The 17,955-nt window shown below is 46.6% G+C and overlaps 1 protein-coding gene across 2 annotated transcripts in view; it reads right to left on the minus strand.

The window, feature by feature from the left end:
- Nucleotides 1-17,955, minus strand: part of LYRM4 (LYR motif containing 4) — a 189,232-nt gene that overhangs the window by 62,195 nt on the left and 109,082 nt on the right. Inside the window, exon 4 of one of the 2 annotated variants that reach the window (XM_075585797.1) lies at nucleotides 11,225-11,363. The exons of the other annotated variant lie outside the window; for it this stretch is intronic. Coding sequence (XP_075441912.1) covers nucleotides 11,349-11,363 — 15 coding nt within the window. The 3' untranslated portion in view covers nucleotides 11,225-11,348. Of the gene's footprint in view, nucleotides 1-11,224; nucleotides 11,364-17,955 lie in introns of those variants that run through there. 2 annotated transcript variants of the gene reach the window in all.

The raw sequence follows: 17,955 nt of genomic DNA on the forward strand, positions 1-17,955 counted from the left end.
GTCACACATACACATGTACAGTGATATTTGACTCTGGGAGTACGAGACATTTGGGTGGGGGTTACTGGACACAGGGTGGGGTCACATTGTGGGTGGTAGCGTCCGCCGTGACGCCTAGAGGTGGTAGCGTCCGCCGTGACGCCTAGAGGTGATATCGTCCGCCGTGACGCCTAGAGGTGATAGCGTCCGCCGTGACGCCTAGTGTGGTTAGTGTCCGCCGTGACACCCAGTGAGGTTAGCGCCCGCCGTGGCGCATGTTGATTTGTGTTGATATATGTGGTTATACAGTAAAGTCAGTCCTGTTTTACCTTCATTCGCTTTGTGTGGTTGTTGCCTGTGAGGGCCTCCTCCCACTCCGTTGGGATCCCTCCCAGGTGGAGGCGTTGCACCTATGATATGTATGTACCCCAGGTTCCCCAAGCGGAGGCTTAGGCTCCTGAGAGCCACACAGGTTGCACAGCAGGTAGTAGCGGCGGTATTCATAGGGAATACCCGTTACATTTGGAGGCGCTGCTGAGAGTGTCCTGGGGTGCCCCACTTTGTAGTACCGTTACCCTGTCAGTCAGCATGTCTGCGCTCACGCCCAAACAAGTGGCCGACTGGGCCGAAAAGCTAGGAGAGCTTCTGCGACACGTGGTCGCCGTAGACGGAGTGCCTGCTGATGTCTCCATGTTTACTGTCTGCAGCGCAGTAAGGACATTACCTGGTCTGGCGGACGCCCGCCTCATCAGCAAGCACTATGACATTGACCGGCAAGAGAATACCCTATTGCTAGCCACTGAACAAGCTATACTTCCTGATAGAGGCCCACGAGTAGTGTATCTACCAGAGACTTTGCCGTACGGATGCCCTCTAATTTACCCGGGAACTGCTTCCAGTCACGTCACTTCCCTCCCCAGACATGAGGGTTGGGACGACAGAGATATGGCCGCTAGTACACCCATCCGATCAGATATATCCCTACCCAGAGTGACCTTCTCTTCAGATGCTAGGCAAGGGGCCACCAGTTGGGCCGGCAGTCCGACCACATCACCGGTTACTAACCGGTCCGTGAACAGTTCTACCCCAACCCCTAACAGGCAGCGAGCAGCGATAGCCAGTGGCTCCAACAATGACGGCTCCCTGTTAGGAGTGACATTCCCACAGCTAGTGGAAGCGATAACTACGTCCGCTCAAGCCCAAAATTATAGGAAATTGAAGGCGTTCTCAGGGACGGTCCCTGTCCCCACAGGCGAAGAGAGTATCGATTCTTGGAAGGAGCACACCCTCAAGGTGATCGACGAATGGCCCTGCTCTGAAACGGTCAGACGACAGAGAATCCTGGAAAGTCTACGACCCCCAGCGGCCACCATGGTCAGTGCACAGCGTGACCAAGACCCTGATCTCTCTGCTCACCAGATGGTAGACTTGTTAGTCCAGATCTATGGCAAGGAGGAAGAGGAGAGCGAGCTGTGGTTCAAGTATTACGCTCTCAGACAGAAGGAGAAGGAAGACCTGTCCGACTTCCTACAACGCATCCAGCTGGTCCTGTGGAAATTGCGAACTTGCGGCCTCATCCTATCTTCAGAGATGGACGAATATCGGCGCAAGCAGTTCCTCCGAGGGGCCATCCCCACGCATCACATTGTGATTATGATCAGGTGCTCACTAAAGGAGGGACCTCCCCCTACCTTCATGGACATTCTGGGAATCGTAAAAGGGCATGAGGCCTATACCAAGCTGCATGCAGGCACCAAAGCCAAAGATCCTCCGGCCAGTGCCACCCCGGGAGCGTCCGCTCGTCGGCCCAAGACCCCTGTCAAAGAGGAAGATGCGCCACCCAAGTCGCCCTCAACGAAAGGGCGGGCTTCGGGGAGATCCTCCCCCACCTACCCAAGACGACTGGACCTCAAAGACGTCGTCTGCTATACCTGTGGACAGAAAGGCCATTTCTCTAGAGAGTGCCCTAATGGAGACACCCAAGAAAAGGAAACGCTCCGTAAAGGAAGCTCGGCCAGGACTATGATCTGTCAGAGGCAGACCTCAGAAGCCAAAACCGCCGAGGCTACCCCCACGCCTCCCGAAGCCGCTCCTGACCTGAGCCCAGGCGAAGGAACTCCAGGGGGAGATGGCTACTGTCAGGTGGGCCCTTCGGCCATCGTACGTGTGGTAGTAGAGGGAGTCTATGCTGCTGCCCTATTGGACACCGGGTCTCAAGTGACCATAATATACCGGCACTTCTACGACCAGCACCTGAAGCATTGTCCCCTGCGGTCGGCGGAACATATGAAAGTGAGGGGGTTGAGCAACGAAGATTACCCCATCGATGGGATTGTGAGCGTTCAACTGGAGATACTTCAATTGAATACCGGCAAGAAACATCCCATGAGTGTGGAGGCAATGGTGTGCCCAAAACCTCAAGGACAGTGTCAGTATCCGGTCATCCTGGGGACAAATACGGATATAGTACGAGCTGTCATCAGAGCCTACTTGAAAGAGACTAATGAATTGCCAATGGCCGATACCCGCCTAGATCCTGTACTGAGAGAGGAGTGCAACCGAGTATATGCCCTAGAGCGTCACGGGGACCTCTACAATCGTCAACGCGGACTGACGACCATTTCACCAGGGGGAGTGAAACGCATGGCCGTCTGGTGCTGTTATCCGGATCGGGAGGAGACCGATCATCTGTTCTCACTGGAGAGTGATCCTGAGGAAGAGATCCAGAGAGGGTATCGGGTAATACCTGAAGTAAAAGAGTGGACGACCCGAGTTGCTCTCCGAACCCATGTGTATATCCAAAACATCTCTCCATTTCCAATGAACATCGATGTAGGAGAAAGTCTGGGCAGTGTATATCCCGTCAGCCCGGTGGAACCCGCGCCCCAGGTGAATGCCGCTGCAGTAGGTGAGCGGTTAGTCGACCTGGACTTCAACTTCGGAGATTCGACCCTGCCGACCGAGTGGAAGGATCGACTGACAGCCAAGCTGAAGGAAAGAAAAACAGTATTTTCCACCAGCGAGATGGATGTGGGCCGCAGTCGCAGCGCCCAACACACTATTAGGCTGAATGACGCCACTCCGTTCCGTGAACGCTCTCGTCGTATCGCCCCCAGGGATGTGGACGATGTAAGGGATGTCCTGGAGGAGATGAAGACCGCTGGAATACTGACGGAGTCGCGGAGTCCTTATGCATCACCCACAGTGGTAGTAAGGAAGAAGAATGGATCTGTAAGATTGTGCGTCGATTATCGAACCCTAAATAATCGTACGGTACCTGACCAATACAATCTCCCTCGTATTGAAGAGATCCAGTGATCAGCATAATTCGACAAGCCGTTCAGCGGAAGAACCCTGCTCTATTGAAGAGTGCTCCCCGAGATCTGGTCGCGTTACTCATGCGTGAGGTGGACAAGTTCGAGATAGATAATTGTTTGCTCTATAGGGTAGTTCCATATCATAACCACCCTGATAGGCGACAACTAGTTCTACCCCAAAACTTGAGATATATGGTGTTGAAGTCTCTACACGATGACCACGGGCATCTCGGTGTAGAGAAGACTTTTGGGCTAGTCCGAGACCGGTTTTTCTGGCCCAAGATGCGGGAAGCGGTGGAACAACACTGCCGCCGTTGTTCCCGGTGCGTTCAACGCAAGACGTTGCCTACCCGAGCAGCTCCCATGGCCCATCTAAAGAGTTCTGGTCCAATGGACCTGGTGTGTATGGACTTCCTGTGTATCGAACCTGATAGTCGAGGAATCGGTAATGTGCTGGTCATCACGGACCATTACACCCGCTATGCACAGGCCTTCCCCACAAAAGACCAGAAGGCTATCACGGTCGCGAAAGTTCTATGGGAAAAGTTCTTCGTTCACTACGGTCTTCCAAACCGACTTCACTCCGACCAAGGGCGAGATTTTGAGAGTACTCTGATCCGAGAATTACTTAAAATGCTGAACATCGCCAAATCCCGGACGACGCCGTACCACCCTGAAGGAGATGCTTTACCTGAACGATTCAACAGGACCCTGTTGGACATGCTTGGAACCCTGAAGGGAATGCAGAAAACAGAATGGAGTCGTCATGTGGAGACTTTGGTACACGCGTATAACTGTACTCGCCATGAGTCCACGGGGTTCTCCCCGTACTTCCTCATGTTTGGGCGGGAGGCCAGACTTCCAGTAGATGTGCGTCTCCGAGTATCAACGGATGGGATATTCAATAACACTCATTTTAAGTACGTGCAAAGGCTAAAAGACAGTCTGCAACAAGCGTACCAACAGGCTGAGAAGTCTACAGCCAAACTGAATGCTGGTAACAAGAGACGTTATGACAATAAAGTCAAGTATCGAGAGTTACGTCCTGGGGATGCAGTGTTACTTCGTAATTTGGGAATCCCCGGAAAACATAAACTGGCGGACCGGTGGAGAGATGGCGTATATGAGGTGGAGTCACAGATGCCTGGCCTCCCGGTTTATCGCATCAGAGACACCGATGGTCGGGTAAAGGTTTGGCATCGTAATCACCTTCTCCCCATCCCCCAAGTGGGAGATGAAGAAGAGGAACTACAGGCCACACCGCTCAACGGTGAGTTCGATCTATCAGAAGTGGGTCAAGAGACTGTAACTAACGAGACTCACTCTGAAACTCTGGAAGACCCTATGGAGGGACCCTCTCAAAGGGACCACCCCGCAGAAGGGGCATCTCCCAAAGGAGCTACGGGTAAAGGGCCCCGTAGGCCAATGCCTACTAAGGTGGCACCAACAGGCCAGCCTTTGGATCCACAGAGCCCGTGTTTTGTACCCTCAGAGACATTTCTCCCCTCAAGGGAAGAGGCTAGGCCTCAGGACTATGCTTATTACTCCCCCGAGGGAGTTGCCGAAGAACAACTCCGACGGAGTCAACGAGTTAGGTACCCGCCAACTAGGGTTACTTACGATCAAATGGGGGCACCCCATTATGAGGCTCAGCAGTGTTCTCGTAGTAAGATACAGTCTGTGATTGTGATGCTCAACGAATTATGCAATCTCGTTTAGAGTTACCTGTGCTAAGTTATATGTTTACTGCATTTTTATTATATAACGTTGTGTATAGTAGTAAGTTATGTGGTCCAAGCGGGGACGTTGGAGTTTCACCAGGGGGAGGATGTAGCCAGGTCCCCCTCGCGCACTCACCCCTTCTTCCCCGTTGCGCGCGTGGTTGCGGCCGGTTGCCGGGGACGCGAGCGGCGAGCAGGCCGGTTGCCGGGGACGCGATCGGGCCGTCGCTAAGGCCGCGATCGCGTTGCCACCGGCCCAGCGGCTAGCAGAGCAGGGCGCCGCCATGACAGTGAGCTCGCGCATGCGCAGGAGGCCGCTAGCGCGGGAGGCCCCAGATAGCTCGCGCATGCGCGAGAATAGGCTGCCAGCCCCCAGGGTGCTTAGGGGCAGAGACACCTGACGCCAGGGAGCCAATCAGAAGGCCAGATTCCCCTGCTAGCAAGGGGATACATTTCGCGGGGTTTTGCAGCTACGCAGTCACTCAGGATCCGGACCAGCTAGGGGTAAGAGGTGGGTGCAGGGGTCAGTGACCCTCTGCATAGGCCAGCAGCCCCCAAGGTCCCAGTTAGGTCCTGAGTCATCTAATAGCTTGTGGAGCTCAGGGACAGGCCCTAGATAGGGACACTGCCCCCCTTATTTGGTCAAGTAGTCAGGGACACAGAGCGGAAGCCGTGCGGCCCTGCGAGGTGGGTTCTGGGCTCAGAACACCACCCAAGACCCTAAGACTAGGAGAGACATTGTTCGCGCGGGACTTTCAACCCACGCGGTGTGGAGGACAACGTCGGATCGTGCGGATTGATATCGCGGTACCCGTGGCTGGAGCCCGGGCAGGTAACCTGCAACTCACGTGCACCAACCAGGCCTATCACCAAACATAGTGGCTGCGCAGTCACACATACACATGTACAGTGATATTTGACTCTGGGAGTACGAGACATTTGGGTGGGGGTTACTGGACACAGGGTGGGGTCACATTGTGGGTGGTAGCGTCCGCCGTGACGCCTAGAGGTGGTAGCGTCCGCCGTGACGCCTAGAGGTGATAGCGTCCGCCGTGACGCCTAGAGGTGATAGCGTCCGCCGTGACGCCTAGTGTGGTTAGTGTCCGCCGTGACACCCAGTGAGGTTAGCGCCCGCCGTGGCGCATGTTGATTTGTGTTGATATATGTGGTTATACAGTAAAGTCAGTCCTGTTTTACCTTCATTCGCTTTGTGTGGTTGTTTCCTGTGAGGGCCTCCTCCCACTCCGTTGGGATCCCTCCCAGGTGGAGGCGTTGCACCTATGATATGTATGTACCCCAGGTTCCCCAAGCGGAGGCTTAGGCTCCTGAGAGCCACACAGGTTGCACAGCAGGTAGTAGCGGCGGTATTCATAGGGAATACCCGTTACATATATATATATATTTAATTATTATTATTTTTTTAAAGGAGGAGGTGGTTTGAAATAACTGAAAACCCTGCAACTGGGATTGCTGCTTTAAATGCACCCGTGCTGATCTATAAAGGCTGCAGGAGCTCTCACAGATATGTTGTTAATATGTCAACAGCTGGTACTTCCCCCAAAAATACGTGTATATTTAATTTTATAGCTGCAGAGAACAGTCCACCTCAGGCTATTTAAAATACAAGCACAGCTATCAGCTGATCATTTACTACTGACTCCCCTCAGAGATATGCATTGATAAAAACCAGAGACTGAGGCCTAGCTCAATGTCTTCTTCATCAATATAGTTCAATACAACCTTGAGTATTTGCAAGTCCTACACATGCTCGCAAAGAACAGTACACAGGTCTAGATGCACAAAACTGAAATCGAATCAGGGAATATCATTTGACGTTACCTAAAACAGGAACGTGTGCAATGTTCTCTGTCAGTGCAGTATTCACAAAGCTAATTATTTAACACGTGGTTAAATCAACCAATCCGATGGGTTACATCAAGCAACAGATCGGACTAGTTGATTTAACGTGTTAAAATCAACCAATAAGATTGCTTGATTCCGAGACATGGTCCTAACCATGTTAAGTGAGGGCGACAGTCTCTATATAAAGGGCACGCCGTCACATCACATGGCTAGTTGTCGGAGAGGACGCTGAGGATTTGGCTGCAGTTTACAAAAAACGAACAGGATTCCTACAATCAACACACTTCGGGGATTATTCTTCAAGCAACATTATTTTTATTCTTCAATCCATTAAAAAAAAAAAAAAATATTTTGCAGGATGGCAATAGATTGAATCTAGACTATCAGAAAATGGATACTTTGAACCACTTGGGTACTCCACGATGTAGCCACCTCTATGGAGCGCAGAGCACAATCTGGCAAGCAGGCAGAACGCTTTATCAGCGACCCTGCGGTCATGTGATTGCCGATTCCCAGAGGTATTTGGCACTCTGGTGCCATGCCCATTCCTGCACGCAAAAGGTTAAACGTGGGAGTTTTGGGGTGTATTTTATAAAACGGCCATCAGACATGTGGGGGAGAAAAAAAAAAGACTATTAAACAAACGTAACATGCTTTTTCTGCAGTGATGGGTTTTCCAAGTAGGATGGAGCATGTAAACACACAGATACCCAGAAAGCTCTGAGAAACCCCTAACATTACCACATAATATATATATGTATATAAAAGTGTCAAAAGGAGTGCTAGTGGGTGTGGCTAAATGTATACAACAAAAATCAGATCCAATGTGATCATTCTTCCTATAATTATACAGGTTAATAAGAATTTTAACTCAGGGAGTATTAGGATCTGCTAACTGTCATGCCTTGTAAGTGGCAGCAGGCTTAAGACGCTTCGCCAAAGGATTAAACTAAATGACCCTTTTTTCAAGAGAATATATAGGTATTTCTCTGTGTATTTTTGTCACATTGGAAGTAGCTTTGGGCATCTTTGTCTGTTCTATGTTGCATACATTTAGCCACGCCCACTAGCACTCCTTTTGACACTTATATATATATATATATATATATATATATATATATATATATGTGGTAATGTTAGGGGTTTCTCAGAGCTTGTTGGGTATCTGTGTGTTTATTAACTGTGTGCAGCTGGTCTCAGCTGCTTTTGGGAGGGTAGTGGCCCCTTCCCACCCAAGGTTTAAGCTTGCCACTCTCCACTTTCCAAGTTGGCAGGTCAGTTTCATTTTGCCAGGTTACGACAGATCCAATGTGATCATTCGTCCTGTAATTATACAGGTTAATAAGAATTTGAACCCAGGGAGTGTTAGGACCTGCTATGGTCATGCCTTGTAAGTGGCAGCAGGCTTAAGACGCTTTGGCCAAAGGGTTAAACTAAATGACATTTTTTTCAAGAGAATATATAGGTATTGCACTGTGTATTTTTGTCACATTGGAAGTAGCTTTGGGCATCTTAGTCTGTTTTTAGGATGGAGTATGTGGTAGAAATCAAGAACACAGTAAAATCTTCATATACAGTATGTACATCATTTTGCGCAAGACCATTTTTTTTTTAAGATTATGAAATTGTACAAGTATTCATTACCTTATGTGGTCATACTGGAAATATGCCGTACATATAATCAAGAACAAAAATTCTGGTATAGTAGTATTTTACATTAGAAAAATGTGGCATCTCACAACAACGCACACCACTGTTTTCTTGCTTCATTTTAATATTAAATTGTGGAGAGAAAAAAAAAACAACACTGGATCAATCTAAGTGGATCATGTTCAAATAATATTTTTTTTATGCAATTATTACGAAAACTATAAAAACCTCAAATATTAATTTAACAAATCATACTCTCAATGTTGTTTAATAGGAACATTATTTCAGTTTTGGGCCTAGACTGTTTAATCACAATATCTGTAGAGAAGAGGGGAAAAGTATTTTGATCAAGTATCCTTTATCAACCCTTTAATAGGAGTCAAAAGATATGGCCTGTCTAAAATCAGAACACTTATGAAATACTAGTTCTGCAAACTACATTTATCCTGTAAAAAAACAAACAATGTAGCTATGTAGGTTCTTAACATTCTAGTTACATCAAATGAAAAAGCTGTTTCGAAGGTATGTATGGGGACAGGTACTTTCTAGCAAATGTTCCTGTAAGGCCGCGGCCATAGTAAGAGCTACGGCGTGAGCGACGTTACTCGCACCGAAAACAAAAGGCAGGAAGGCAATGCTCATGTCCATAGACCGCGCGTGCACGAGAGCGCCGAGGCGACCGATACGTGGCGAGCAAATTTGTTTGAATTTGCAGCTCGACGGCCGGGCACTTTCACGGTTCAGCCAATAAGGGCAAACCAACCGCTCACGTGACGTCACGGGTACACCCCATGGCACGCCTTCGGCCCCCCCCATTCACCCCCCATCGCGCATTCCTGCAGGCCACAGTTCACTTCAAGTACAGGCGCGCGTGACTATGGACCTGGCCTAAGTCTCCTAAGCAATGTTACTTTTGCTTTGCATTATTTAGTAGAAAGGACAAATCCCAAACAGTGAATGTGGAGATAACAGAAATAATTATGTATCAATTTGTTTAAGTGTGAGAAACTTAGAGATCTAGTGGATCACTTACAGATGAAGCCAGATGGTTTGTTTCGTAGTCAGTACGAAATCCGCCAATGGCATGGTTCTGACACCCACCTGCTTGCGAAATCTCTGCGAGCAGACTAATGGCCAATCAGGATTAACACACCAGGGGTACGTTTCTGAATGAGACTCCAGCTGTGTGAATCCTACCCGTCTGCATCAGTCTGTAAGAGACACACAGTGAAACTAGACAGAATCAGTCACTCTCTCTGCACACCACTCTCTAACAGGCGATCGAATGGCTTTTATTTTAATAACATTATTGAAGCAGGGGGTCTCCGAATCTGAACCGCATATATTTCATCCCCGGGGACCCCCTGCTTCCCAAGTTACAGGCCCCGGTATGGGGTGCTGGCATCTCCGACATGTTTAAATGGTCCTGTCACGTGACGTGGGAGGAAAAAAACATGCAGGGAGATACCGGCACCCCTTACAGTGGCCTGTATCGCGGGAAGCAGGGGGTCTCCGGGGCTGAAATGAATGCGGCTCAACTCCGGAAACCCCCTGCTTAAATACTATGTCATTAAAATAAAAGCAGGTTCATTAACTTGGTGCTTAGCGGATGTTTTTTTATTATTTATGTTGCCCATTCATTGCCATTGTGGTAATCCTTGCTCCCAAGAAGCTTTCAAAATAACTATTTATCCCAAGGGCAGTATAAACGACACGGGTCATCACTTGAGGTTGGAGGAAAGGAGATTTCACCAGCAACAAAGGAAAGGGTTCTTTACAGTAAGGGCAGTTAAAATGTGGAATTCATTACCAATAGAGACTGTGATGGCAGATACAATATATATGTTAAAATAAAAAGGTTTGACATCTTTTTAGAAAGGAAAAGGTATACAGGGATATACCAAATAAGTAAACATGGGAAGGATGTTAATCCAGGGAGAAATCTGATTTCTAATTCTTGGAGTCAGTAAGGAATTTATTTTTCCCCTTATAAGAGATCATTGGATAATATGTCACTGGGTTTTTTGTTTGCCTTCCTCTGGATCAATATACTGTAAGTACGGATATAGGATAAAGTATCTGTTGTCTAAATTTAACATAAGTTTAACTTGATGGCCATATGTCTTTTTTCAACCTCATCTACTATGTAACTTACAGATGTCGCTAAACTAACTGCGACCAGCGTCGTTGCAGCACCAGAGGATTAATGCTGGTGGGGGTCCCAGTAGAAAGCATAGACCCACCGCAGCAGTCTCCAGCGTTGCAGACTTTTACCTTTTTTGAGCATGGTGCTGGGGACAGTAAATCTCCCTACATTTATACTTAGAGCAGCATTCCCACCAATTATTTTTTCCAATAGCACCGACAGAGGTAAGTATCTCAGGGGGTACCCGGAGCAGAAATTAACAGCATTCAGCTCTGGAGACCCCTTACTTTCCGCCTAGGAAAAAAAAAAGAGAAAACTCTAGTCTTTCAATAATCAGCTAACTTATCCCTAGTATAAAGGAGGCAATGAAGCAAGCACAATGAAGCAAGCACAAAACATTTGTCTTCGTTAGCAAACTAAAAATAAAATAAAAAACTGTTTAAATAAATGTTGTTAGGCATGCAACTATAAAAATGAAGACAATTTAAATTCACGAGACAGCTTCTTTAGATATGAAAATCTCTACAACAGAGTAATAGCAACTGTCAAACAATAAAATAGAAGCACTCGTCGTGGATGATATGGTATTTCAGTCATAATTTTGGAATCTCTGTCCTCGTTGACATTCACAGACATAAAGTTCAATTGTTTTCCTTCTCCCAAATGAACACATCATAAAGCAATAAACTGTAAAAAAGAAAAGAAAAGGCGCACACATCAGGTTTTATTCACTCCTCTGCGAGTATAATAACTCATTACTGAGATATTACAAAGCATAGCATATAACTTTACAAAGTCACCAGATTCTTCTTAACTAAATAGGTACATTCTTCCAGATTTTGAACCATTTGAAAAACTAAAAATACTTCAGGGCAGAAAATTAGTCATTGTAGGTTAGCTTTAAAAGGTCTTCTAGCCATCATATAAAATTCATTTCAGGTCAGCACATTTTGCTCTAGTCATATAATGGATTGCCCTTGCAGGAAAGATTGAGAGGAAATAATCTTGAAGCCCAACTCAAATGCTTTGTAATCAAGGTCATAATGACTTGAGACCAGATGTAAATGTCTTTTGTATGTAGCGCAGCTTCCCCCACCTTATGGGAGATGTGGCGGCTACTGTATGTATGTGGTGCGTTACCTGCGGCTCACAGGAGGCCTGAACCTCCGCTGCTGGGAGCCTGGGGTGTACCTGAATTGTCTGGTGACGGCGCCTCCTTCTGTGAGGGATCCTATCAGTGTGGAATAGCCCCGTCACAGGACACAATGTAAGAAATACACACTGGTATGGTATAACAGGTTTACTGAACAGGTGCCAACCATAACATAACACAGGCCTCACAGGGCCATACCCTCACACAGTGCCCCCAACCACCGTGTCCACACCCTGGCGGGGTTTACCCCAAAGTACTGAGTTGCTCTGGGCTCTCAACCTCCCAGTGTCCACAGAAGCCAACCCACTCAATGTATGTGTGTCAGCGCTGCCCACAACCCGTTTTAAAGTTGGTGCACTTGTAGGTGTGATACCTGCCGAGTGCTCCAGCACCCGGTAGCACCAACTGAAGACAAAAGGGCCGTCAGGTCCCACGCCGTCACCGTCAGCAACGAGTCCGCTCCACGTGGGGTGGTGTCCAGTTGGAGGGTCCCACCATGAAGAGTCTCTTATCTGTTGGGTGATCTGGTCACAGACCACCAGATTGCCAGTTCGCCAACGCATCCTGGCTGTGTCCCTCTCACTTGGCATTACAGGGGCAGTGTCCCTATCTAATGGGCAGATCCCTGCAGCAACCACAAGCTTAGGGGAGTTATGGCCTAACAGGGGGTCTCTGGCCTAGTGCAGGGGTCTACAGACACCCTGCGCACACCCTTACCCTCTGATGTCCCAGCTCCGACTGGCGTGCTCCTTAGCGCGCCAAATGTATCATTCTGTAAGCAGGAGAATCCTTGAGCCCTATTGGCTAAGCTGCGGCACCTGGCTGGCAGCCCCAGTGCCTTCTGGGGGCTGTTGTCCCCACGGAGCCCTATTCTCCTAATGGCCCCCGCTATGGATGTTACTGCACATGCGCACCTCTGTAATGGCCGCCCGCTACGGGGGAGACACTGCGCATGCACAACCTGCACTGCGCATGCAAGGCTTCCAACAACGACCTCCGGCGACGTGCTCGCCATCCTGACCGCCTGCACTACCTCAGCAACCTCCCCACACCCGCCGGACGTCCCGCTCACCTCCCGGTTCTCTCCCCAGCCTCCGCTGCCAGTTGCAGCCGCACCCGGAGGTAAAGGGCAAGGGGACACATGTACAACATTCTTATGTGATAAATGAAGATTAAAAATAATCCATTCATTAGCTGCTCTGTAAAAGCTAAAAAAGTTGGAAAATATAAAAAGTATAGTATACTGTTTATTAAGGCATTAGGTATCACAGTTCAACACGTTTTCCCCCAGTGAAAATAAGGAACCCCCTCTTTAATTGCAACCCTTTGTCTGTAAGAGCAGAACCTGGAGCTTTTGTATGTTTTTGTTCATTATATTTAAGTTAAGGCTTAAAAAATATTTTTTTTAAATTATCAAAATCGAATGTGTGTATACAGAATACATACATACATACATACATACATACATACATACATACATACATGGCCCTCAACTCCCTTGTCTATACCCTTAAAAATCAATTTACAAGGCTTTTGCATATGTATATAATGTAAGTGCAAACCTAAAATATTGCAACCTTCATATGACAACAATATAGCACAGGCTATGATGTGAAATGACTTTTAAACCTGAACATTACATTTAAGGGATCATGTTTCAATATCTCCTGGCTGCAATGCCAGGGTGGTAGTACAGCAAACATATTTTAATAGATATATCAAAGAAAAATATGTCATTTAAAGCAATAGGATTTATTTTTTATTTTTATTAATATGGTTCTGTTTTTGGGCTCCGGTTTTGCCATTGTTCCTCATTTGGAAGACCGAGGGCCCTATTCAATAAGGTCTGATGCGGCTGATCACACAAAAAAATCTGCCATTAAAGCCAATTGGCAGCTTTAGCACTCATGGTCACGTGATCGCTTTGTCACTGACGGAAGCGGCATCCTGCTGTTCCCCTTCCTGCATTCTACAGGAGCGCATAAGGCCATTTCCTCTACAGAAAGGAATAATTCCATTAGGACGTAGATACTACGTCATGGGGCCCCTGTATTGCCAGACCCCATGATGTAGTAGCTACATCAATGGGCACCCAAAGGATTAAGTGACTTAACGTGACTTTCCCCTAACTTAACATCACATGAAGACTAATGGTGAATCTTCAAAGGACAAGAACAATGTTTAGTCATATTTTGCCTTGTAAAGAGCATTGTGTTATCTAGAAAGAAGCGCATGCTCCATAGATAATGCGGTATGTTTTTAAGAATTAATCAGCGGTATATATTTTTTGCTTAATTAAAATATGTGTATTATCTATGGAGCATGCAATTTAGAAATATAACAGAGAAGCACATGCTCAATAGAAAATGCACAATCTGTTTCTTCTTCATAATATTTTTTATCTGTTATCCTGTAGAAGCTGCTCTGACTCCATTGAAAATCAGTCCCCTTTATATTATCTTTTAGTACTATATACATGTGCTATGCGTAAGTATTTACAAATGATTTAATGGGTTGCTTTAGTATGTACTAGCATCCATCTGCATATTTTTTGTGTGTTATATTCTAAATGTGTACACACACACACACACACACACACACACACACACACACACACACACACACACACACACACACACACACACACACACACACAATATTAAAATAAAATCTTTTCATTTTCTCAAGCAATATCCTTGTAAAAGTGAAGATTAAAAATGTGAAAGCCTAAAGGCAGCAGTTTTAATCAATATCAGTATGGAGGTTTAAAAATATTTTTTCCATGCCATTAGCAATAACTGCTGGGCAAAAGAAGTTAATTAGCAAAAGTTTGGTCTTGTTACCTATAAATCAATTTTTACAGTTGTACGGAATATGTATATATCTATTTACCCATGAACTATTTTTTCCTTAATTACAGTTATGAAACAAAAAGGGATTTGCAGATGCTCAGATTTCACAATGCCCTCATTTGTCTTAACCCCATCCGTTCTGCAATGCATGGTGTAGGAAAAGGTACAAGTAAAAATGTGGGTCAGTAGTAATAAATAACTGCATTCATAAAAAGAGCTTTCTATGTTCCTCTCAACGTGCTCTTCTTACTGTACCATTACTTTCTGCACCTTTACATGCTTCCTATGTTTGTGATTCCATCACCTCTTCTATCAGATTTTCACGCTGTTCTATTTAATACTGTCTTTTATCATCCAAACATTCGTCTTATCTTTTGCTTCTAAATTAGGGGTGGGCTACTCCAGTCCTCAAGGGCCACCAACAGGTCAATGACAGCCACTGATTGAGCCACCTGAGCTGAAGCAGGGATATCCTAACCGTATCTGTTGGTGGCTCTTGAGGACTGGAGCTGGCCACCCCTGTTCCAAATCATCCCACTTGATGAGTATTGCACAAGATTACCTTCCATTGACTTGAATAGCAGTTACTCCTGGACCAGGTGCAACATTCCACATGTGAGCTTGATGAATCTGCTACATAGCCTTTTAACAAGAGTAAGTCCTTTACAAGAGAAGGGAGCAACAGAAGAACTATTCTAGTAGTGTAAGCCATGCTGACAGGAGCTGGCTTGTATGACTTGCACCGCTTCACCTTCAGGGCAAGATGCACTAAGCTCTGTTATTAAACCCAACGTTAACATCAGGTTATTTGTAATGTCTATCCACTATAGGGAATAGCTCCCCCCCAACATCACATATCCACCAATGGTCGTTCAGAGTAACGCAGGGCATTAACATTAGGTTATTTAGATCATGCTTAAAGCTGCAGACCAAGGAATATCCTATGTGGTTTTTTTTTGTTTGTTTTTAAATAAATCAGTTCTGTACTATGAGAAAATACTTGTAGCATTATTTTTAAAAAACAATTCTGAATGGCATTTTTAATGTATTATAATGTAACAAGCAGTTTTTGTTTCTATAGCAACCATTTACAAAGTCACATCCCCTTCTGAAATAGGCTCTGGCACACCCCTTTTGGAGCCCTGCCCTCCCTCTAGCAGTACACCAATTGCATCTAGTGACTGCCTGGTCACATGATCTGCCCCACAGAACTTTGCATCTTTGGTCCTCATTTGCTGCACTGACAAGCATTGAGTGAACCCCCGAGCCGAATCTTCGCCGATCGATCACAGGAGAACGGATCGATTGGCAACTTAGCAAATTACTTATCATTGTGTGGATTGCATTAATGCACATATTAAAGGGGAAAAAAATAAAATGTAAAAAAAAAAAAAACACAGCTTGGACTGCTGCTTTAAAGGTGACCTAAGGCCGCGGGCATGGTCAGCGCTTAGCCGCTGAGCCACGCTTACGCTTGCCAGTGAGCCCCTGCAGCCGCAATGAGAGCGGCTTTAGCAGGGGCTCGCGCACGCTTCCGCAGGCACGCGGAGGCGTAGCACTTAAAAAACTTTTAGTTTGCGCGCTGAGGGGAGCGGAGGGCCGGTCACGTGAGCAATTCGGCCAATGAGGGCGAACCAGCTCCGTGACGTCACTGGCCCGCCCCCGGACGGCGCGCGTAGTAAGGCCAGGGAAAGCACCCGCTTTCCATCAGCCTCCACACGGCTGGAGTCTCTATGGACTCAGCCTTACTCTTAAGACCTTGAAATCTGGATTTTTGGAGAAGAGAGATATGAATTTAATTCGTTTAAATTGGCATGTATCCAAGTATCTCAGGTGTGATAAATCATATGTCCCAGATGTCTCTCGACATGTCTAAAAAGGTGAGTTTGGGGAGCTATAGAGAGAACTTCGAACTCTACAAAATCCTAACAAAGGATTTAGGATGTAGAAAGCAGCGTTAAACCAGAATGCACAGCCCATGAAGATATCATTATTATTCTTTATTTTTATACAGCGCTGCACAAAATAAACAGTGATTGAACAAACAAGGGTGACTGCTGCCTTATTCATTAAGCTGCGATTGTGCAAACAACATGACTTGGAGTCTCGGCTGCCACAAAGAGCTTACAATCCAAGCAACATGTGTTATCATTTCTGTAGCTACAAAAAGAAGAACAGGATTGTAAATAATGACACGAAACAATTGTAAAGTACTGAAAATAACTAAAAGCAGAGTCTCTAACATGGGTGCCGCCTATTTCTAGTAAGAAGGTGCCATGTCGTCCGCCCACCCCTTTCCCCCAATTCCATGCAGAAACATTTAATACTAAGTAATGGTGAATAGATTTAAAATAAAAATGATCACATGAGCACGTCTACTGTGCAATGCAGAATAGTTTGTCTCAAGTGATCTACTTACAGTAGTCAATGATATTTAAGATTCATCACCTTGTGGATGGTCACACCTCTTTCCAAGCAACAATTCTACTAATCCCTTTTGTCAATGGCACATTTCATGCCCACTCAGGGTATTTCGAATAACGACTCACCAAATAAAAGCTCCGACCAGCAGCTCACAAATCTGTACATCAGGGAAGCAGTGAGCACCAGTGCCAGCCAGACTTTGCTGATTCTAATAGCAATACATATTGATGGGAGTTCATTTTAATAATGAGGTCCTTTCCTTGTACTAGTTTCTCAAAAACAACTATTACAGAAGTAAAAATATAGTAAAGGCACCTTTCCTGTAACTTGTAACCTGATGCATTGTACCGTTATAACTTGCTAAAAGCTGTTGTTATGTGATCTCCAGTTCCTTTGGTGTCAAACCTTCTTGGAAAAGAAGCCGTGCCTGGCTATGCGAGTCGTTATTTTCAGGGCTCTATCCAGGTCCTAAATGGAAATCCCTCCCTGTCTAAGGCTGCATCCAGGGTCAGCGCTTAGGCGCGCTGACGCTTCTCAGTGAGCCCCTGCAGCCGCAATGAGAGCGGCTTTAGCAGGAGCTCGCGCACGCGTCCGCAAGCATGCGGAAGCGTAGGTCTTTTTCAAAAGATAGATTTTCGCGCTCACGGGAGCGCAGGGCCGGTCACGTGAGCGGTTCGCCCAATGACGGCGAACCAGCTCCGTGACGTCACAGCCCCCCCCCCCCCGACACGGTGCGCAGACCAAGGCCAGGGAAAACACCCGCTTTCCCTCAGCCTCCGCGCGCCTCCGCACGGCTGCAGTCCTATGGACGCAGCCTAAAGGAGCTTATGCTTATGGGGATGTGACTTTG

The sequence above is a fragment of the Ascaphus truei genome, chromosome 2 (genome assembly GCF_040206685.1).
Source record: "Ascaphus truei isolate aAscTru1 chromosome 2, aAscTru1.hap1, whole genome shotgun sequence".
Lineage (NCBI taxonomy): Eukaryota > Metazoa > Chordata > Amphibia > Anura > Ascaphidae > Ascaphus > Ascaphus truei.